Below are 22,502 nucleotides of genomic sequence, written 5' to 3'. Positions count from 1 at the left end.
AAATAATCAAAACAAACAAAACCATCCCCACTGGCCCGCCCTAGAAATTCTTACTATTGGAATTCTCCTCTGAGCTTTCTTCAGGAGGCTTGGTCAAAATGTAACATTTTACTTCAACAGCATCTATTATCATATTATCCTGGATTAGTCTATGCAATTAGTGGAAAATGGGACAGAAGAAGATGGGTAAGTTTTAATCAGGGAAAATTTTGTTCTTAAATGGAGCTGTGCGTGGGCATTACTTGGGGTGTTTGTTAAAATGCTGGTTCAGAATATGAGTGCTCAAAAATCTGGACTTCCCAAGCATCACTGGTGATTGCAGTGGTCTGCGGCCCAAACTGAGAAATATTGTTCTTCTTCTACATCAGTGATTCTCAACTCTGCCTGCACATCAGTACCATTGGGGGAGTTCAGGACAACACAAAACAAAACACAATGACCAAAACAATGCCTAGGCTCCACCCCAGGCCAATTAAATCAGAATCTCTGAGGTTGGGCCTACGCAGCAGCACTTTTTTTTCTTTTTACATCTTTATTGGAGTATAATTGCTTTACAGTGGTGTGTTAGTTTCTGCTTTACAACAAAGTGAATCAGTTATACTCCGGGGCAGCCAAGATTGGGAGTCATGGTCCTACGTCATGAATGCTACTCAGGGAGAGGGTCTGTGGGCAGTTAGGGGGCAGTGTGAGGGCACTGAATGCCCAATGGGTAAGGGCTTGTAGTGAGGAAACTTCATCTCCTTCACAATGCTGCTGAAGGCTGGCTCTGTTTGCAGAAATGAAATCTGGTCACTAGGTTTTATAAAACATTGCCACATCATCCCAAGGATAGTTCTGCTCTGTGGTGGAGCGCCATCCTGGTTAGGCTGTGTTCTCTCATGCCCAGAAAAGCTCACAGGAAAAGAACCCACTCTGTCATAGAGTCAAGAATAGGCGTAGGAGCCTGGCACATCTCCAGGCTCTGTGGGAAGAGGGCAGCTCTGGGCTGAAAGCTGGCAAGTCAAGCTCTTCTCTGTCTATACTCGCATTTTACCACTTTGAAGCAAATTTAAATTCCTGTGTCCCAAGATAACCTTTTTTTTAGCCTCTGGAAAATTCAGTTGTTTCAGATTTTACACCCTGATCAAATAATTTGGGCCGGTGTTTTGATAAAGAGTATTCTTTATTGATTAACTGTAACAAAACTGTTTGGTTTTTTAAAGCCTGTAATTCCTCTTGGTCCCTGGATGCTTCACATAACCCTTATTTATTTCTTTCTGAACATAATCACTTTTAGCGTTTGGGATGTGCAAATCTGCTTTGCAACAGATTTTCTAACTGATAGTTATACTCTCTCAGGATTTCACCTGGGAACATTTCCCTTTTAATCAGATGTAAAAACATCTGAAGTCAGAAAGAATGTCACATCTGAATGCTGAAAGTGTACAGAATATTTCAATTATGCATTTGAAACTTTCATAGTCTTTCTTCATTGTTAACATATACATTTTATTCTGGGTTGATCTGACTCTGGAAATAATTTTACTGTATAAAAGATGAATGCTCAAAGTAGCATTCGTAGTAATAGGGTCATAAAAATGATAATAATAGCTAACATTTAAGGAGCACCTCCTATGTGCCAGAGTCTGTTATAATTGTTTACATGTGTCAACTCCTTTAATCCTCCATCCCTTTACAGATACGAAAATGGAGCATTCTACAGATAAAGAAATTGAGGCACAGAGAGGAGAAATAGGAAATAAATCATCCAGACTTATGCAATCGGAAAGACATGCCCACATTTCTGTAGTATAAAATACTCATGTTTTGTATAAGAAAACCCAAAATGGCGTGTAAATTATAGAAGGAGCAATTTTCCTACAAACACTGAGAAATATAGCTGCAGGAAAACCAAACATGTTTGGATAATTATTGTTTATTATCTGTTGTTCATTTGGAATGGAACTGTGAATGTCCTCCTTATTTGGGATGATGGGGTTTTACTGAGACCAAGGGGAAAACTGATTTTGGAGTATTTCCAGAATCATGGTTTGGTATGGAAAAGGGTGTATTCTGCTGCTGTGAATACTAATGGTAGTTTATGTATTATCTGCTTGAAATGTGGAGAACAACACAGTAATTTATGGAAATTACGTTTGTGCCATTCTATTGCAGCTAATGGACTGTGGCTGTGTCTGTGTGATCGAAAATCAAGCCTGCGCATCATAGTCTGGTTCTTTTGGCCACCTTAATGGCTGACTCAGATAATCGTGTGGTTGATCTGTATGACTCAGCTGAAATTGGCTGTTGACATGACCGAAGATAAACCTAAAAGCAAAATGGTCTTTTTTTGTGGCCTCTTGTCTACATGGCTGTTGATTTTGGCAATTATGTGGTTAATACTGTGATAGACCTACGATCAGGGAGAATTTTGGTGACTATCCACATAGGAATGGTAAAATAGTATCCACGAGCATCAGCATAGATGGAGAAAGGAGCTTCCTTGGAATCAGCGTTGAATGCACAGGCTTGCATTCAGCATTCTCCCTTCAAGACAGTAGTAGCTTTTGTGCCAGTTCAAGTAAGAATTTAACCTCTGTAAAATCTAAAAAGGCCAGACTTATAGAAAAACAGAAGAGAATATAGGTTTTCAGGGGATGGGAGGTGAGCAAAATAGGGGATGTTGGTCAAAGTGTACAAACTTCTAGTTATTAAGTGAATAAGTTCTGGGGATCTGATGTTTTTCAAAGGAATGGATTTTTAAAAAATATAAATAGGGCTTCCCTGGTGGCGCAGTGGTTGAGAGTCCGCCTGCCAATGCAGGGGACGCGGGTTCGTGCCCCGGTCTGGGAGGATCCCACATGCCGCGGAGCGGCTGGGCCTGTGAGCCATGGCCGCTGAGCCTGCGCGTCCGGAGCCTGTCCTCCGCAGCGGGAGAGGCCACAACAGTGAGAGGCCCGCGTAACGCATAAAAAAAAAAAAAAAAAAAATATAAATAAAATTTTCTGTTCATCAAGAAAAGAAAAAAAAAAGACAGTGGTAGCTTTGACAAGAGTCTTGGTGGAATTTCTACCACTTTCTTCCCTTGTATGTCATGGATGCCTAAATCCTCTCACTGAGAAAATGTACAGTGGAACTCACAGGGAAGAAGCTCTATAAGAATTTTCACATTTCCCTTTTCTCATTAGTGAAACTATAGCCTTTTAAATCCACATTTCACATGGAGGCTATATAAAAAGTGACTGATGGGTCAGCCCCGTCACATTTTTAAAAGGATCTATTAAAACAAGACAAGACCTTATAGTTGAGTTAGAAAGACCTGTCATTTCCCAGTATCTTTTCTTCCATTAATGCAGCTTCAAAATGTTTAACATTCAAGTAGTTTTGTTGCACAAGACAGATTTTGAGGTTAGCATAATGAAATGACCGTAAAATGCTGCCATTTAGTATTTATAAAAAATGCATTAAAGGAACATATCATACCTTTTGAAGAAATGTAAGAGGAGACATGAAGTTAATGAAAGTAAATTAGCAACAAGAGAAAAACAGACATAACATTGCAAAATAATGCACAATGCTCATGTTACCTGTGATCATAAGAAACTAGAGTTTCCGAGTTAATAATAAAGTGTATTTTATGGCCTATGAAATGATAATAAAAGTGAGCTATGTGCTGTAACCTTCATCCTGTAAGTAAATTTTGAAATCGGCACTTTACTAGCTTCACAAGATGAAGACCCGGAACTGCAAACTGCCTCTCTCCTATGCACAAACTCTTTATCATTCCTTTTCTCCCTCTTCTTTCTTCCACAGTAGGCATCATTTCTACACTGCATTCAATGCTGTGTCTATGACAGATTTTTTAAAAAATGTGCAGAGTCAATCTTTGGTTCTTATAGTCTTCTCTGACGGGAATAACTAACCATCTCCCAAAGACTGAAAACTACGGCTTTCAGCCAGAAAAGTCATGAAATAGTTGTAATAAAAATCCTGCTACTACAATTAATTTATTACCACACCACTACTGCTTTGAAGTGAATTTGCAGTTGCAGTAGGATGCAGACACTGGTCATACATCAGTAAGGGAAAGGCTATTGTTGCTTTAAACGGAGCCCCAAACTCTCCTATTGTCTTTGATCCCATTCATTTTTTACCCTTCGTATATTTTATTATTCTGCACATACTTTCCATTTAAAAAAGGAGGATCTATGTGTCAGCTAACCTGGACAGATCCCCTGCCTGCTTCTCCAAAGTGTTTGCTATCTGGAAAACTTAACAGGAGAATAATGCCCATGGAACAATCTATACACAGTAACCGGGTTCAAGTTAGCGTGCTCTTTCCGTTTTCTCTGGTGCAATTCCCTGGAACCTTGTATCTTCAACTTGGCTAGTCCTCAGATGTCCCTGCAGCTTTAGAGAAAGTCAGCAGGGGGAGCATTTGTCTGGAAGGACTTGGACTCTGGCATGCTTAGCAGTTCTGTCAACGTTTTACAAACGAAATAAATTTCAGATTAAAAAAAATTCCAGCCACCTGTCAATATCAGCAAGACATTGTGGAATAATACAATCAAAATGTTTGCAAGTTGTGTAATCCTTAAGGAAAGCACTTTATGGGTTCAAGAAGGAATGTTGTTGGTTATTTCTCATCAGAAATCAGCTATTTGGCACTGACTAAAATTTTAACCGTATTTAGGAGCTAAAATGCAAGTGCAATATGAACGATTAGTATTTGTGAAGCCAGGATGGTTAACAGCAGCCAGTTTAAAAATGATAATAGGTGACGTGTATTGAGAACTTACTATATGTCAGGCACTGTGCTTTACATTTTATAGATGAGGAACTGAGCCTTAGCAAGTTTTAGTACCTCGCCCCACGTTACACAACAGCTAAGCGGATTGTGAATCTAGGGAGATGAACTCCAGGACCCGCATACCTAATCACTATGCTCCCTCCATCTGGCTACACCCACTGGCTATCTCCCCATCCCCCAATCAGGGGGAAGAGGGTTGAATGCAATCTCCTCATACTTTCTTCTCCTGACTACCCCCAACAAATTAGTTCGTGTATGAATATAACCTCAGCTTATGACATTGATTACTCAGTCTCCACCTGAATTGGTCACCCTGAACAATTGGGGTAGTTGAAAATATCAAGCCTAATATTGACACAGACTCTTTAGGCTTCTAGGTTACTGTTCATAGCTTTATTTGATGGCAGTGGAATCATGGTCAGTTTTCCTCGTGATGTCTTGTTGCTGATTTCCCAGTCCTTAACTTTGAGTGAACGCATGTTCAGCAGCGTTCTTAAACGCTCACTGCCTGTTTTCTTAAACAGCCAGGGCAAAGGTACTGTTTCATCAAAGGTTGGGAGACTGGAAAACATCTCTTGGGCATGAGCACGACGAAAAGAGTGGAACAAACAGTGCACCTTTAGGTCGGTAGTGGGAGGCTGTGTGTGGTAGTGGAAATAATTGTACTGCTGGCTCTTAGAGCCTCCGTGCCCTCGGGTTCCATGACATTATCTCTCCGGGTACTATTCCTTTCTCTATGATATGAGAAAAGCAGTATGACGTGGAAAGAGCACAGGTTCTGGAATTGGAGTTGGGTATGAATACTGGCTTTGTCATTAGCTGTGTGACTGGGCAAATTACTTCACCTGAGCATCACCTTCACCTAAAAAATAAGTACGATGCCCACCTTGTGGTAGTGTTTTGAGGATTAGAATTCATATGATAATACAGTTAAAGTGCCCAGATGCAGTGGGAACTCAGAGAAAATTGTTCCTGGGCCCTCAGTAAACGGATGCAACTGGATTAATTTATCTCTGACATCTCCTCCTGCTATGATATTTGATAATTCTACTTTAAAATGTGGTCTCTTATAATGCCTTGAATTGCTCCAATTTTGAGAAAAGTCAGAGTGTACAATGCATGCTCACATTCTGGGCTTTCTGGAGAGTTTGCATTCCAAGGATGGCCATTGAACAGAAGTGGGGCTGTGTGCCCCATTGCTGGGTTGAGTTGTGACCGGCATTTAGAAGAAAAAAAAAGAGAATAGATGATATCAGAGTGCATGGCACACTGTAAGGGTAATTTCTGGTGAAATTTTGTTACGTACATATATGTGTACTGAGTTGTGATGGAAAATTTATCTCTGACCGAGGGTTGTGCTCAAAACATTTGAAAGCATCACTCTCTAGGACAGTGTCTAGTGCAGAATAATAAAATCTCTACCTTGAAAAAAGCACTTGATATATTTCAGCGCCACAGAAGAGCCACAGCTTAAATTCTGCTACAAAAAGTGAAAATAAAGAATCTTTCCAGCTTGTTATTTTCAGGCCATCATTTTTAAGTTATTACTTAATGAGGTAATATGCATAAATACTTCTAAAAACAAACGGCCTTTTAAGAGTCCTGTTTGGGTATGCACAACAGCATGTAGCACTCCAGTGGGGATATCACAAATTTAGTTTTGAAAATGCACTTAACAGAAACCAATAAAATCTCCAGCCTTAATAAGTCTTTAGCATTGTCTCAACACAGATTACCAGCCATGTTAAAATCATTCAATTACAGGATCATTCAGAAACCCTCATCTCTTGAAGTGAACATTTTAAAAAATCAGAAAAGAAAGAAACTAGCACAGTTCACTCCCAGATGATATCACAAAACGACACACATCCCAAGCACGAAAGGAATAGGGAGTGAAATAATTTGGAGAATCTGACCAAGCAGCTTGAGGGCGGCAAAAAAGAATGACAGATAAATGAGGCTTACCCCACACGTGTTCTACTAAAAAGCTGCTGAAGGTAGTTACCAGCTATGTATACTGCAAAACTCCACTTTAAATGTTTTGTGCTCCACGTGGATAACCTCAAATGAAATATGCTATAAAAGCATGGTAGGTGACCTTCTGAGTCCTTCTAGTCTAAATGAAAATCCCTATATGTTTGTATAATTGACTCTGGTCAGTATTTGAATTAATGTTCAATTTTACCAAAGCTACAACTTTTTATTTCATTTTTTTCTGATTATAAAGATGTTACATTTGCTTACAGTATTTTATAATTATGCATTTGCCACCATTTTTGTTTAGGTGAGTCGACACTTTAAGTGGGTAAGATCTAGGCTAGTCACATTCAATACCTTCAGCAGCTTCACTGAGGTAAAATGCGCATACCATACAATTCACCAATACAAGTGCACAATTAATGATGTTAGTAAAGTCAGAGTTGAGCAACCATTGCCACAGCCCAGTTTTGGAAAATTTCCAACACCCTGAAAAGTTGCCTTGTGCCCTTTTGTGGTTAATCCTGATAGGAATGGGACTAGGGTGAGGCAAGTGAGGCATTTGCCCCACACACAAAATTTAAGGGGGTGCCAAAATCTCATTAATCAAAATAAAGAGAATTTTAGCATAATTTTTTTAAAAGATCAAAATTAATTCAAGAAAATCCATGATTAACAAAATAGCAAATTTTAAAATAAAGATTGGATCTGACCCCTGTACTTGCTCTACTCAGCTTCACTTGCCTCACCCTAATCTTGATCCCCTCTCTGCTCCCTCCAAGGCCCCGGAGACCAACAACGTGCTTTCTGTCTCTATTGATTTGCCTATTCTGGACAAATGGAATGATACAATATGGGATAGTCAATAAATGGAATTCAAGTAATGGAATCATATGGTAAGTGGCCTTTTGCATCTGGCTTCTTTCATTTAGCATCATGTTTTCAAAGTTAATTTAGTAGCATGTATCAGTTGTCCTTTTTTTAGTTGCTCAATAGTTTCCCATTCCAAATGTGGTACGGATATGCCACATTTTGTTTAGCCATTCGTCTGTTGATGGACATTTGGGTTGTTTCCACTTTTGGCTATAATAAATAAAGCTCCTGTGAACATTTGTGTATAAGTCTTTGTGTGGATATATGTTTTGTTTTCTTTTAGGTAAATAAGAGTGGAATTGCTGTGCCATATTTTAAGTGTGTGTCTAATTATAAGAGACTGCCAAACCATTTTCCAATTTGGCTGTAGCATTTTGCATTCATGCTACTAATGGATGAGAGCTATAGTTATTCCACATCCTTGTCACCACTTGGTATTATCTGTCTTTTTGATTATAGCCATTCTAGAGGATGTGTAGAGCTGTCTCACTGTGATTTTAATTTGCATTTCCCTAACGACTAATGATGTTGAGCATCTCTTCATGTGATTATTAACCATTTGTATGCCTTCTTTGGGGAAATATCTATTCAAATCTTTCATCCATTTTTAGAATTGGGTTGTTTATCTTCTTTTTATTAAGTTGCAAGAGATCTTTATATATTCTGGATACAAGTCCTTTATCACATGTATGATTTCCTTATATTTTCTCCCACTGTGGCTTGTCTTTTCATTTTCTTAATTATGTCTTTTGAAATGCAAAATTTTTGAATTTTGGTGAAGTCCACTTTATCAATTTTTACAGTGGATTGTGCTTTTTGTGTTCTGGAAACTCTTTGTCCAATCCAAGGTCACACAGACTTCCTCCCATATTTTCTTCTAGAAGTTTTACTGTTTTAGTGATAAAGCTTGGGCAAGATACTACAGTGAAATAGTTCTAGGCAGTCAGAGAGAAAAAATGAAAACTGGAGGGGAAAGGGGAAGGTAGGAGGGTTTTAAAGAAGAGTTCTGTCTTTTAAATATTTTCTAGATCCAGTCTCTGGACAAATGAGAGAATGTTCTAGCTCAGTTAATGAGGAAACCATGCCTGTTTGTTCTGATCAAGATTTAGCGTTAGCTTTATCTGAATAATATCAATATTAGCTGGCAATGTTGCCTTTATCCGAGTTCAGATGTTTGCTGTAATGTGTATAAATTGATGATACCATAGAAATGCATGAAAGACGTTCAAAGCAACACCAATAACACACTCACTTCATGGACGCAAGCAAACAAAAATGGCTTGATGATAATTTGTCACTGGATGGAATGTTAAATGAAAGAAATCTGGACTTGAGATGGGTGAATATCAGATGTGCATGAATGGATCATGGCCATAACATGCAAGGAGGCATTGGGTATGACATGGAAACAAACCTTGGAGAAATATCACATCCTTGCTGCATAAAGGCACCCAAGGAAAACCAAAGACTGTTAAATATTCCAAATTCATTTGGAGGATCAGGAGGGCTTTGCGGGTCACGAGGTTCTTCACTGTTGTCTTCCAAGTGCCATTCGTAAGGGCTGAATCTGCTGACTAGGAAAAGAACTACACTGACTCCAATGTAAGCGAAGACGATGCACATCCAGATTTCGTAAGCCAAGGGATCCAGAAATGAGAATACTCCTGGTTTTGATTTCTGAGGCTTCTTTATCATGATGGAGATGCCCAGGCTCATAAATGGCTTTGAGAAATCTATGACTTCTTCACGGACCAGCGTTATAGTGAGTGGAGCAACAGCTATATCAGCCCTCTGGAAAAAAACATTTTTTGACTTTTAGAGACAGTATTTCCATTAGTCATTTGCCACTTAATATACCTCTTTGGTAGAAATCTAAAGTCTTAAGTCACTATAGCCAGCTGATTTGTCAATGCTTTGGTTAGACAAGTAGTAGCATTCAGTGGGTCCTAAAATACTCTAACTTGATGGTAAGTTAAGGAAAAGACACTTCGTCCTCTGAGGCATATTGGCTTAGGGCACCTGATTCAATTTTTTGTCCTAAAATTGTTTTGCTACCTTGCAACTCAACTTCTACTCTCCTGTGACATACCACTGTTTAATTCTTATATTCTTATTTTAATTTTCATTCACTTATGTCATATCTCCCTTACCTGACCGGAAATTCTTGTGGGAAAAGCATAATAGTCTATACTTTTGATATGTGCCTCCCTCCCCACCATGAGGTGCAACACAGGACTACAGTACTCAGTTTAACACTTGAGTGTTTGCCATTATTCTTGACTTATTTCTTTGAGAGTATGTCTATAAAAACGTAAGTTCTTTGAAGGCAGGGGTTCAATTTCCTATTTTTGTATCTATCACTGCAAAAGATCCTAAACTAAAGAAACTGTAGATGCCTAAAAAATAAGCTCTTGACTATTGAATACGAAATATGCAAACATGAAAGAATTCTGCATGGGCAATAAGGGTAAAGCAGTTATTACAATACATATTAATTTATATAGTAAGCCATCATTTCTAGTGATAAATATCAGTGTAGCACTCACAGGTATTGGATCAATAAAATAAACGTGTCAGTAGTGCACTGCATAATTAGTTCAGGCAAAGGCAGACAATGTTTTTATATTAGTCCCATGAAAATAGGCACTAGGAACTTCTACACTTCTTTCTTTTGTCTTCCACAATAGTTCCCTTATGTCAGTAGTAGGTTTTAGTCTGGAGCCAGGCCTTAAAATGCATACTTAGAGAAATGCTCATAAGGAAAGGCTTTGGATGGTATATCAGCTGTAAAGTGAAAACACCAATTTTGATGATCGTTTTTTCTTCGTTAAATAGTTATGCCTCAATACCCCTACCAGTGGGGGAAGAATGATGAAATCTGAGACAGGGTTTTTTTTTTTTTTTTAATGTTTTAGTACTTTGATTTACATACGGTGACTCAAACTGGTTAAGAAACACTCCTTAATTAATTGCAGGGGAAATGCAGTAATAAACAGCCAGCTAACGTTGATTCAGTGCTTACTCTGTGTGAGGTGTTGTGCTAAGCCCCTTATATATATTTAATTCTCACAGCAACCTTGAGGTTGGTCCATGATCATTCCCATGTTAGAGAAGGAGGAAGTGAGGTACTGAGAGGCTGGGATTAGAACCCTGGTCTTCAGATTCCAGAACTCACTCTCTTAACCACCATAATATTCTAACTCCAGAGATACTTGCACGTTTCTACTATGTATTACTTTATGTACAATAATCAACCTCAGCCAACGCCTCTCGGGTTCATTCCAGTGTATATCTGAGTGCCTATTCTGTGCCAAGCACTATTCTTGGTGCTAGGGGTGTAGCAGTGAGTAAGACAAACAGACAAAAATCTGCTGCAGAATGTATGCATTTATTGAAGCCAACAGCCTGCTGACCAAATCTACCTTGAAGGCTGACTACCATCTCAAACTCACCATTTCTAAAATTAAACCCATCATCTATCACCGTGAGGTTGATTCTTCTTTAAGTCTGTGAATGATGCTCATTCCAGACGTTTCCCAGTCCCTAATCCTTACGTACCCTCTCTGCAGATGATCTTGCCTCTTCCTTTACTGAGAAGATGGAAGCCACCTGATATGAGCTCTATCACCTCAGTGCCTTTCTTCTCTTCCTCAATATATTGCTGTATCTTTATCCCTGCTGTCATTCCCATCGCTTAGAAAATGAACTCTTTCTTTCTAAGATTTAATCTACGTATTCCTTGCATCTCATACTCTTCTGTCTCCTTAAAATTCAGCTGTTTATTCTCTTTTACTATTTTTTCCTTCTCAATCTATTCCAGTGGTTCTCAGTGTGTGATTCCCCAGACTTAGCAGCAACAGAGTCACCTGGGAACTTGTTAGAAATGCCAATTCTCAGGCCCCACACCATGTTTATTAAATAAGAAGCTGGGGGGGCGCCCAGGTGGCCCTCCAGGTGATTCTCATTCTTGCTGTAATTTGAAACCACTGACAGATCTCATTCACTTAAGAATTACCTCATACTCAGGTAATTCCGTTTACTGACAAAGAAAAATGAAAGAAAAAAACACTTCTTCCTCCTTTTTTTGATCCTACTACCCTCTTAACCATACAGCATCACTCCCTATCACCACCAATCTTCTTGAAAAATTCGTCTTTACTATCTCTTGATTTTAACACAATGTTTCCCTTATACACCTGTGCTCTAACTTCCATTCCCCTCCAATTTAGTGAAATTGCTTCTTGAACTATATGCTTGGTTACCAAATTCAAAGACCTTTCTGCAGACCACTCATACGATACCACTGGCCCTTAGCACTATATATATCCTCTTTCCTTAGCTCTCTGATGCTGAAGACTATGGGTTCTTCTCCTACCTTTCTGAACGTTCCTTTTCTGTCTGCTTCCTAGCCCTGCTCTCTCAGTGAAGATGTTACGTTTGTACCTCCAGAGTCTATTCATGGGCCCTGGTTTGGTAGGTAATTTATGAAGGTTTGTGGAATAAGCAAGTCTCTTTAAGGTTCTGTTCTTCCTTTCTCCCCTCAGTATTATTACCTATGGCTTCAACTCTTCCCCCATTGAGCTAACTCCTGAATCACCAGTTCCACATTTCTAACTGGAGGGGAGACAAACACAGATTTTATCTATTTTACTCTTTTGCCTGGGGCCAGACCAGGTGGTAGAAACAAAAGCAACTGAGGAGAATGGAATTGGCCCAAAAGCTAGTGGGGTTTTTTGGCACAGAGAGTCTGAATCAGCTAGAAAGAACCTTGTCGTGCCAAGAGAATTCACAGATAAAGCCACCTTCTATCCCTGCCAACGTATTTCTACCTCCTGCTTAGAACGTGCAAATGCCCTGCTAGCAGCATTTCCCATTTGATCTCATTTGATTTAATTACTTCATTTAACTAGTTTTTTTTTTTAATCTTTAAAGTCAAAATACTAGATAGTTCTAAAAGAAATTGCCACTTCTTTGTTTTGGAAGGAAGAACTAAGGGACATTTGTGGGAGAAAATCACTTTGGATTGAGTTTAGGGGAATTAGGTTCTTTTTCAAGCACGTCAGGAAAGGATTTTGAGAATCTTGACACCCTTTAAGAGAAAAAAACCTAACTCAGTAACTGAAACACTCACCAGATGATGAGCACAGCTAAATGCTAACAAGATGTGGCTAGATAGACAAAGCGGGGCTTCTTGTCTGGTTCCCAGGAACGTGCCGCAAAAGAACAGATTCCCAAAGAAAGCCATTTTTATTTTTATTTTTTTAAATTTTATTTATTTTTGCCTGCCTGAGCATCTGTATTTATTTATTTTTTTTTACTGAGGTATAACTACTGAAGCCTGCGCGCCTAGAGCCCGTGCTCTGCAAGAAGAGAAGGCACCGCAATGAGAAGCCTGCGCACCACAATGAAGAGACCCCCCCCCCCCACCGTGTGCAGCAACGGAGACCCAACGCAGCCAAAAAGAAAGCCATTTTTAGTTTGTAGTACTTTTGGAGTCACACAAGACAACAGGAAGAAGCTGCTCCCCTCAGGCACTTGCTCCGGGCTTTTCTACCTTTACTGAATTGTTTTTCTAAGGAGCTTTTTCAGAGACGGCAGTTTGTTTTCCTGGAGGGTGCTTCTTCAATGAAGAACAGTGTTAAATCTGTGCGCAATTAAGCCTCATTGATGTGGACCTGTCTCCAAAATGAGAATTACCGCGCTGAACCTGAAAAAAGACCTATACAGACAGAAATAGACAAAGGGATAGCGAAGAGCAGGTAGGAGAAGGCTCAACTGGTAGAGGAGAAGGGAGCAACCCCTCCCACTCTTGCATGCTTTGTGAGGCCAACGCAGCAGAACGGTCATATCAGCTCATAGCCAGCCTTGGAGAAACCCTTGCCCTCTGCCACCACTATCCCTTCCTCCATATGAAAAGGCTCTTGTCATGGTCTCTTATTTCAGAGCTCAAGGCCTGCTTGGCATAATGTCTGTGACGCAATCAACATACTTATTAGAGGAAATGGGGAGTAGCAGGTAACTAACGAGTGTCCAAAAAGACCCATTTAGCTCTCCTGGGACAGCTGTAGCATGCAGATGAGCAGGAAGGTGATTTTCAGGTCAAGTTAAAGATTTCAGGTGCCAACACTGATGAAAAAGTGAAAAAGGCAACTCCCCAAATGGCATTGCTTTCCTGGTCTCGGCTCCTTATGAAAGCCAGCTGTGTCTGGGATTGAGGGCTAGGGAGCAGCTGAAATTCGGACGCAGTAGTGAACTGTCTCACTTGTGGCATCCTGAGTCAGTCCAGCGGCCTTTTGTCCTCAAGCCTCTGCCTGTGCTAGTAACAGAAGTCAGCAGGCCATTTTCAGAAACCTTGGTGGGGAAGTAGGTGGTGTGACGGCGCTCTGGGTGATGGACAAAACCCAGCTAAATGGAAGGAGCTCAGGGTAAGAGTTTGCTAGCGCTTTTGCTTGCATCTTGACTACTTAAAGGATTTTCATCAAGCGGCTTAAGAGTGGCTGTGTGGGCTCAGTAAACACACAGAATTAGGTTTGATTTTTCCACTCACCAGTGGCAAACCCGGAGTAACTGCACTATTGCAGGGGATTTAGCTTGAGGGGATATATAATCCTTTTCATAGGTGGGTTGCCAAAGTCGTAAATTTCATAAAACTTAAAACCCAACAAACTCATATGTATAGGGACGATGCGCTTAAGAGTCTGCCAGGTTGAAGACAGAAATGGCGCTTGTGTTATTTTATTGTAACGTCTTTATTGGGGTATAATTGCTCTACAATGGTGTGTCAGTTTCTGCTGTATAACAAAGTGAATCAGTTATACATATACATATATCCCCATGTCTCCTCCCTCTTGCGTCTCCCTCCCACTCTCCCTATCCCACCCCTCTAGGTGGACACAGAGCACCGACCTGATGTCCCTGTGCTATGCGGCCGCTTCCCACTAGCTATCGGCTTTACATTTGGTAGTGTATATATGTCCACGCCACTCTCTCACTTCGTCCCAGCTTACCCTTCCCCCTCCCCATGGCCTCAAGTCCATTCTCTATGTCTGTGTCTTTATTCCTGTCCTGCCCCTAGGTTCTTTAGAACCATTTTTTCCCCCCGCCTGTAGCATGTGTTGTAAAGCTGGTTTGGTGGTGCTGAATTCTCTTAGCTTTGCTTGTCTGTAAAGGTTTTAATTTCTCCGTCGAATCTGAACGAGATCCTTGCCGGGTAATCTTGGTTGTACATTTTCCCCTTTCATCACTTTAAATATGTCCTGCCAGTCCCTTCTGGCTTGCAGAGTTTCTGCTGAAAGATCAGCTGTTGACCTTATGGGGATTCCCTTGTGTGTTATTTGTTGTTTTTCCCTTGCTGCTTTTAATATGTTTTCTTTGTATTTAATTTTTGATAGTTTGATTAATATGTGTCTTGGCGTGTTTCTCCTTGGATTTATCCTGTATGGGACTCTCTGTGCTTTCTGGACTTGATTAACTCTTTCCTTTCCCACATTAGGGAGGTTTTCAACTATAATCTCTTCAAATATTTTCTCAGTCCCTTTCTTTTTCTCTTCTTCTGGGACCCCTATAATTCAAGTGTTGGTGAGTTTAATGACCCAGAGGTCTCTGAGACTGTCCTCAATTCTTTTCATTCTTTATTCTGCTCTGCAGTAGTTATTTCCACTATTTTATCTTCCAGGTCACTTATCTGTTCTTCTGCCTCAGTTATTCTGCTATTGATCCCTTCTAGAGAATGTTTAATTTCATTTATTGTGTTGTTCATTGTTGCTTGTTTCCTCTTTAGTTCTTCTAGGTCCTTGTTAAATGTTTCTTGTATTTTCTCCATTCTATTTCCAAGATTTTGAATCATCTTTACTGTCATTACTCTGAATTCTTTTTCAGGTAGACTGCCTATTTCCTCTTGCCTATTTGTTAGGTCTGGTGGGTTTTTACCTTGCTCCTTCATCTGCTGTGTGTTTTTCTGTCTTTTCATTTTGCTTTTCTTACTGAGTTTGGGGTCTCCTTTTCACAGGCTGCAGGTTCGTTGTTCCCGTTGTTTTTGGTGTCTGCCCCCAGTGGCTAAGGTTGGTTCAGTGGGTTGTGTAGGTTTCCTGGTGGAGGGGACTAGTGCCTGTGTTCTGGTGTACGAGGCTGGATCTTGTCTTTCTGGTGGGCAGAACCATGTCCGGTGGTGTGTTTTGGGGTGTCTTTGGCCTTATTATGATTTTAGGCAGCCTCTCTGCTAATGGGTGGGGTTGTGTTCCTGTCTTGCTAGTTGTTTGCCATAGGGTGTCCAGCACTGTAGCTTGCTGGTCGTTGAGTGGAGCTGGGTCTTAGCATTGAGATGGAGATCTCTGGGAGATTTTCGCCGTTTGATATTATGTGGAGCTCGGAGGTCTCTGGTGGACCAATGTCCTGAACTCGGCTCTCCCACCTCAGAGGCTCAGGCCTGATTCCCGGCTGGAGCACCAAGACCCTGTCAGCCACACGGCTCAGAAGAAATGGTAGAAAAAAAAGAAAGAAAGAAAAATAAAATAAAATAAAATAAAGTTATTAAAATAAAGAATTAAAAAATATTAAAACAAAAAATTTTTAAATGTAATTAAAAAAGAAAGAAGAGAACAACCAAACCAATAAACAAATCCACCAGTGATAACAAGTGCTAAAAACTAAACTATGATAAATATACAAATCAGAAAGTATTCAGTCTCATACAGCAAATCCCAAGACTACAGTTGCTCCCAAAGTCCACCTCCTCAATTTGGGATGATTTGTTGTCTATTCAGGTATTCCACAGATGCAGGGCACATCAAGTTGATTGTGGAGTTTTAATCCGCTGCTCCAGAGGCTGCTGGGAGAGATTTCCCTTTCTCTTCTTTGTTTGCACAGCTCCTGGGGTTCAGCTTTGGATTTGGCCCCGCCTCTGCGTGTAGGTTGCCTGAGGGCGTCTGTTCCTGCCTGGACAGGACGGGGTTAAAGGAGCAGATGATTCGGGGGCTCTGGCTCACTCAGGCCGGGGGGAGGGAGGGGCACGGATGCGCAGCGAGCCTGCGGCAGCAGAGGCCTGCGTGACGTCGCACCAGCCTGAGACAAGCCTTGTGTTCTCCCGGGGGAGTTGTCCCTGGATCACGGGACCCTGGCAGTGGCGGGCTGCACAGGCTCCTGGGAGGGCAGGTGGATAGTGACCTGTGCTTGCACACAGGCTTCTTGGTGGCGCAGCAGCAGCCTTAGCGTTTCATGCCCGTCTGTGGTGTCCACGCTGATAGCTGCGGCTTGTGCCCGTCTCTGGAGCTCGTTTAGGCGGTGTTCTGAATCTCCTCTCCTCGGCACCGCGAAACAATGGTCTCTTGCCTCTTAGGCGGGTCCAGACTTTTTCTCGGACTCCCTCCCGGCTAGCTGTGGCACACTAGCACCTTTCAGGCCATGCTCACGCAGCCAACCCCAGTCCTCTCCCTGGGATCTGACCTCTGATGCCCGAGTCTCAGCCATGACGCTTAGTTTAAATGTCATTTAAAACTTTTTTTTTGAGCTGAAAGGCTTATGTTAAAGCTTAATCATCCCATGACCTGATGCAAAACGTAACCCACCTGGAGACTGTGCGTGAGCAGGAGCTTGTCAGCTACAATTTTAAAGCGCTTGTTGAAAGCAAGGGAGAGGATGAGAGAGAGTGGGTAGGCAATGCATTGGCGTGTAGTGTGCATAAGATATTATACGTCGTCTGAGAGAAGAGGCAGATGTGACCTGACCCCTCACCCCTGTATCAACCATAAGGTTCTAGTAGCCTTTGGCAGACATGTTGTTTGGAAAGTTTAAATGTGTTGGAGAAAGGAGTGGGACAGAATCAAGTTAGACGATAGGAATATAATTGCTACCTGTTGGGGGCCTGGACTTAAACTGCTTTATTGGCTGTACTCTATGGGATGTTTAATGTCTGCAATTGTTTGGATCTGGAGAAAGGGATGAGGTCTATTTAAATCTCTGCAACAACAAGCAGTGTCACAACAGGATCTCCTCGTTTCTTTACAGAGAACAGATGTCCCAGTCTGGATCTCTTGGTTAGGGCTCCCTGTCCTTGGGGAGCTGAGAGAGTTAAAGACAAAGTGAAGATAAAGGAGTGTCCCTGGAGCTGGGTAAAGACCTCGTGAGACTAAATTTGCTTGGAAATATTTCCCCACCGTGTCTGCTTAGAATGGCAGACTTCCATGCATCATTAATGCTCCTTCCTGGAATTCATATGCCTCATTTGAAAGAGAGGGGTGCTTTTATCAAGCCATCAGCCCTCCTGCCAAAGCCCAGTGCAATCACCTGAAGAACAGAAGAGAATATTTGGCATCTGTTATTTCACCCTTGCTTCTCTGCCTTTTAGCTGGAAGGACAGATCGACTTTCTGTCTTTCTTAATGGAAAACGAATCTATTTTAGGATAGTGACAACTTAAGAGACAATTTCTTCTAGGTAGAGAAATGTCAGTGTGAATAGCTTCTGTAAAATTGCCATTTGTCCCAGGAGTGTGAAGGAGTCTGAGGATGCCCAGGGGATGTGACCTGGAATCAGTTGTCCTCCAGCCTCATCTCCATCCCCAAGCTCTCTGCTCTCTTGTAAGCCAGAGGTACCAATCTGGGTAGTATTTTGTCTGTCCTTTCCTATCCTTAGTTCTAAGTGCTAGGAACATAAGGAACATGGCAGCTGCCCACCGGGAGGTGTCCTATTGTCAATTAGGACCTCAATTTCCTTCCAGCCCTTGTCCTGACTCTCTTTTTCTGTTAGATCATATCTCCTCTCAAAGGGCAGAAACCCTCAGCTGCCTATCTGGGTTTTCACATATTTCAAGTAATAACTAGAGATGTGTATTACATTATCCTGGAGGCCACAGATAAACAGGATGGGTATCTCAGATGGAAAAGCTCATAATCCAACTAGATTGTAAGCCCCTTGAAGGCAGGTAGGATTATCTTCCCATAATTGGACACGCTTAGTAAACTGAACCAATGACTCAGTGGGCAGAGCACTGGACCAGGAATCATGAAACCTGAGTTATAGTCTAAGCTCTGCCAAGCTGTGTGATTTTGTGACTTTGTCACAATACCTGCCACTATTCCTGTCATCCCCGTCCTATAGCAGGACTTGGTTTCCTGGTTTACCCAATGGGCAGTTCTAATGTTCAGTCCTGGCCAGTCTCCACATTTATGTGTAAAATGAATGAAAAGGTAGGCTAAAGAATATCTAAGAGCCCTGCTAGCAACAAAATGTTTTTAAATGTCCTCTTAAAACACATGCTGTTTGGGAACCGTAAAAACTTGTGGTCTGAGGACAACTGCCATGTGGCGATGTTACAGACATTAAGCTCAAAATCAAAACTTCTAAAAGCAGGTGGACAGTTTCAAGTCCATAATGTTCTGAAGAGCTTATATAATGGGGGCACATTGTGTCCTACTGACATTTGTTTCAAAAATAGCCTTCTTAGAGATACAAGGTGGCCCAAACATCAACCTTGATTTGATTTTCTTTAGAGGAGAAAAAAAAAACATTTAGGACTCATCTGAAAAGAGGCTGATTGGCTTCTTTCTTCTTTAAGAAGTTTAATTTATTTTGACTCTTTCTTGAGACTTTATGGCAGATACTGAAATCTCCTTTGCAAAGCTTTTTTCATCTCTGCCTTTCTTCATTATTTTTCCTACTCTGATCTGTTGTACATACTAAAAGTATAAGAGAAAATGCCCTAAAGATAAAGTTGTGTCTATCTGTGTAGTTTTCGTGTTATTGCAAGAAATACTTCCATGTTCTCTATCCTTTTGCTTATTAAGCACTTAGGGAAGTCACCGGGGGTGGGGGTTTGCCCTCTTTTTCTTAAGCCACTTGCAAACCATAGGAGACCAGGCCTGCCAGAAATGAATGCCTGTTTTCACTTTTCTCCATTTCTATCAGTGACAGAGAAGTTGCAAACTTCCCAATGCCGAAAGATGAAATCTTCTAAATGAAGAGGAAGACTCACTTAGCTTAGATCATCCTCCCTTACAGACAGCTCTCACTCTAAGCATGAGAAGAACGTCCATTTTTCATAGCCACACGTCTTAGAGGAGAGTGGAACTTGGCAGTCCACTCAAATAGGTTGGTTTGTTCTCGGTTCCTGGGAATCACCTTGTGTTATAATCTCAGAAAGCACCAGACACTTGTTCTAGGTCAGGGGAGGGAGGAGGACATTTCTGCAAGAGCCTTCCCTGGCTATTGCTTTTATCTTTAGTAGAAAGAACTGGGTGAAAAAGATGGGTAGCCTCCTCCAGGAGAATTTTTACCTATTCAGCAGTAGAGAGTTGGTTTCTAAATTACTAAACAAATATGGGACTTGCTAATTCTCAAGCTCTCTCACTCACACATACACAAACTGGAAAGAGGAAGAGAATGTGGAGATTAAGTGGGTGCAGTACAGAGGACATGCCAGAGGAGAAAGCAAAATCCCCTGAGAAAGCTGGTCTTTGTCTGAACAATGTCAAGAAATTTGCTCTGCTCTTCAGCACTGTGTTTAATGTCCTGTGCAGTGACAGGAGGGCACTGAGCTATTTACACAGTGTGACGGGCTTCCTCTTGAGACAGTAGAACGCTATGGCAATTGAGACATAATGGGCTGGTAGAGCCCATGCCAGTTACTCTGCCCTAGTGAAAACAGCCCCTAAATTCCTTGTCAGGTTTATGTGGCTGAATACTCTTCCCCCCAGAATGGCTAAGGCACCAAGGGCCTTTGCAATATGTTTCAACTATCTCTTAGGATGGGACGGGTCTGCAACACTTGGCCGTTAGGCGGTATGCGGCAACGGTTAAAGAACACACGCTTCATAGTCAGAGACCTGGGTTCAAATCACTGTGTCAGAACAAGCTGTTTGGCCTTGATATGAGACTTCACCCCTCTAGGCTTCAATTTTTCTCATCTGTAGAATGACGTTAACAGTGTTTTGAGGATTAAGTTACATAGTGCTTGTAAAGCACTTGGCACAGTGCCTGGCGACCAGTAGATATGCAACAAATGGTAGCTAATAATAATAAAAATATTATAGGATTACCTCTCACCATGAACTCAATTTAATGGGTATTGGCTGGGCATTATTATGTGCCACCAGGCATTCATTCATTAAAGCAAAAAGTGAGTATCTCTTATGTACCAGGTAATGTGCTAAGAGCAGGGGAGAGCTGTGAGCAAGACGGGACATCTTAGAGCCCGAGTGTTGGGCAGATTAGGGACGGGAAGTAGAAGAAGACTTGATCACCAACTTGTAAAGAGGTTACGGCTGTGTCAAGATGGTTCCGAGCTTCTCAGGTTTCTCAGAAAGCATGATGGGTGCTCTGTCCCTTCTTCAGCCCCTCTCTCTGGCCTTAGAAGTTCTTCTTTCTCATAACTGGGTTCACTTGCATCTTATCTGCAATTCAGCCCTGCCCCGGTTCCCAGGACCAGCCTTGACCCAAGACAGGGTCCAGCCCCACAGCTGGGGGCTAAGGTTCAAATCGCCTTGCAGCTTGTGTGACTGGAAGATGGTGCCTTGGTTTTGATACTTGAGGTCCAGTCTCATTTTAAGCCTTAATTCCCTTTGTGTGCCCTTATTTTTAGAAGTGAGCTTCTGCCTTTGTGCCTGTTCCTTAGGACCTGTTCCAAAAACTTATTTAGCGACCCCAGTACTATCTTACGATTGGAGAGCTATACCTTATTCTTGTTAATTCCTGTCTCAAGCGCTAGAGTCCTTATCCTAAACCTCAGTCCAATAGCTAACTTGTGGACATTTGCTTCTTGCCAGACTCTTCTCAATATATCCAGCCCCTAAATTCCTCTCCTTCCCCTAACCTGTTGTTTAGACAGGGACTGGTGTTTGCAAGTAACCTTTGTCTGTTAGAACTAAACCTCTGCCACTGCCACCTGCACTTGGGTTAGTTTTCTAAGGACTGGTTCACCCAATGGGTGGTTCTTATGTCCAGTTCTGTTTATTTCCATATGCCTCATTGGGTGGCCCAAGAGCTGACCTTCCCAATCAGAGGCCAAAACCTTTTAAAGCTAAGCCCCTGAGGAGCTCTGAAGATACTACTGTACCCCTTTTAAAAAGCCCTAACTATTAGTATAATTCTTTTGTACTTCGCCATGGGCAGGCCCTTGGCAGAGACATTCTGTTCATTCATTAATTCATTCAAGATATATTTATTGGACTTCCATTATGTGTCAGGCCATGGCATATTGAAATGACTCAGATATGGCTTCTGTTTTCAAGGAGTTCATAGACTAGTTGGGACAGCTAAACTTGAAAACAGATCGTTATAATAGAGGTTCAAAAGTACTATGAGAGGGCTTTCCTGGTGGCGCAGTGGTTGAGAGTCCGCCTGCCGATGCAGGGGACCACGGGGTCGTGCCCCGGTCCGGGAAGAGCCCACGTGCCGCGGAGCAGCTGGGCCCGTGAGCCATGGCCGCTGATCCTGCGCGTCCGGAGCCTGTGCTCCGCAGCGGGAGAGGCCACAACAGTGAGAGGCCCGTGTACCACCAAAAACAAAAAAAAGTACTATGAGAAAGCAAAAAAAATACTATAAGGAAGCAAAAAGCAGGGGCAGCTAACCAGATTGCAGGTGGGTAAATGGGATTAGGGAAGGCTTCCTGAAAGAGGTGACACCTCTGAGTTCTGAAGGACTGGTAGGTGGTGTTAGCCAGCTGAAGAGAGGTGAAGGTCCTTCCAGGCCTGTCTTCAGGGAACAATGCATACTTTGCTATAGCTGGAACATTGAGTGTGAAGGAGGAAGAGGACCAGATGAAACTAGAGAGGTAGGTGGGGGCCAGGTGACAAAGTGCCTTCTTTGCCATGCTAAGGAATTTGAATTTTATCCTGATTTCTAAAGTGAGAAACTGCAATAATGTGGATTTG

General features: G+C 41.7%; 1 protein-coding gene across 2 annotated transcripts in view; it reads right to left on the bottom strand.

The window, feature by feature from the left end:
• The window catches only part of GRIA3 (glutamate ionotropic receptor AMPA type subunit 3), a 282,189-nt gene that overhangs the window by 53,288 nt on the left and 206,399 nt on the right, over window positions 1-22,502 (bottom strand). For both annotated transcript variants that reach the window (XM_065900584.1, XM_065900583.1), the window contains exon 11: window positions 9,054-9,430. In XM_065900584.1, the coding sequence (XP_065756656.1) occupies window positions 9,054-9,430 (377 nt within the window). The remainder of the gene's footprint in view (window positions 1-9,053; window positions 9,431-22,502) is intronic.

This window comes from Phocoena phocoena, chromosome X (genome assembly GCF_963924675.1).
Source record: "Phocoena phocoena chromosome X, mPhoPho1.1, whole genome shotgun sequence".
In the NCBI taxonomy this organism is placed as follows: Eukaryota; Metazoa; Chordata; class Mammalia; order Artiodactyla; family Phocoenidae; genus Phocoena; species Phocoena phocoena.
This window is presented reverse-complemented; position numbering and strand designations above follow the sequence as displayed.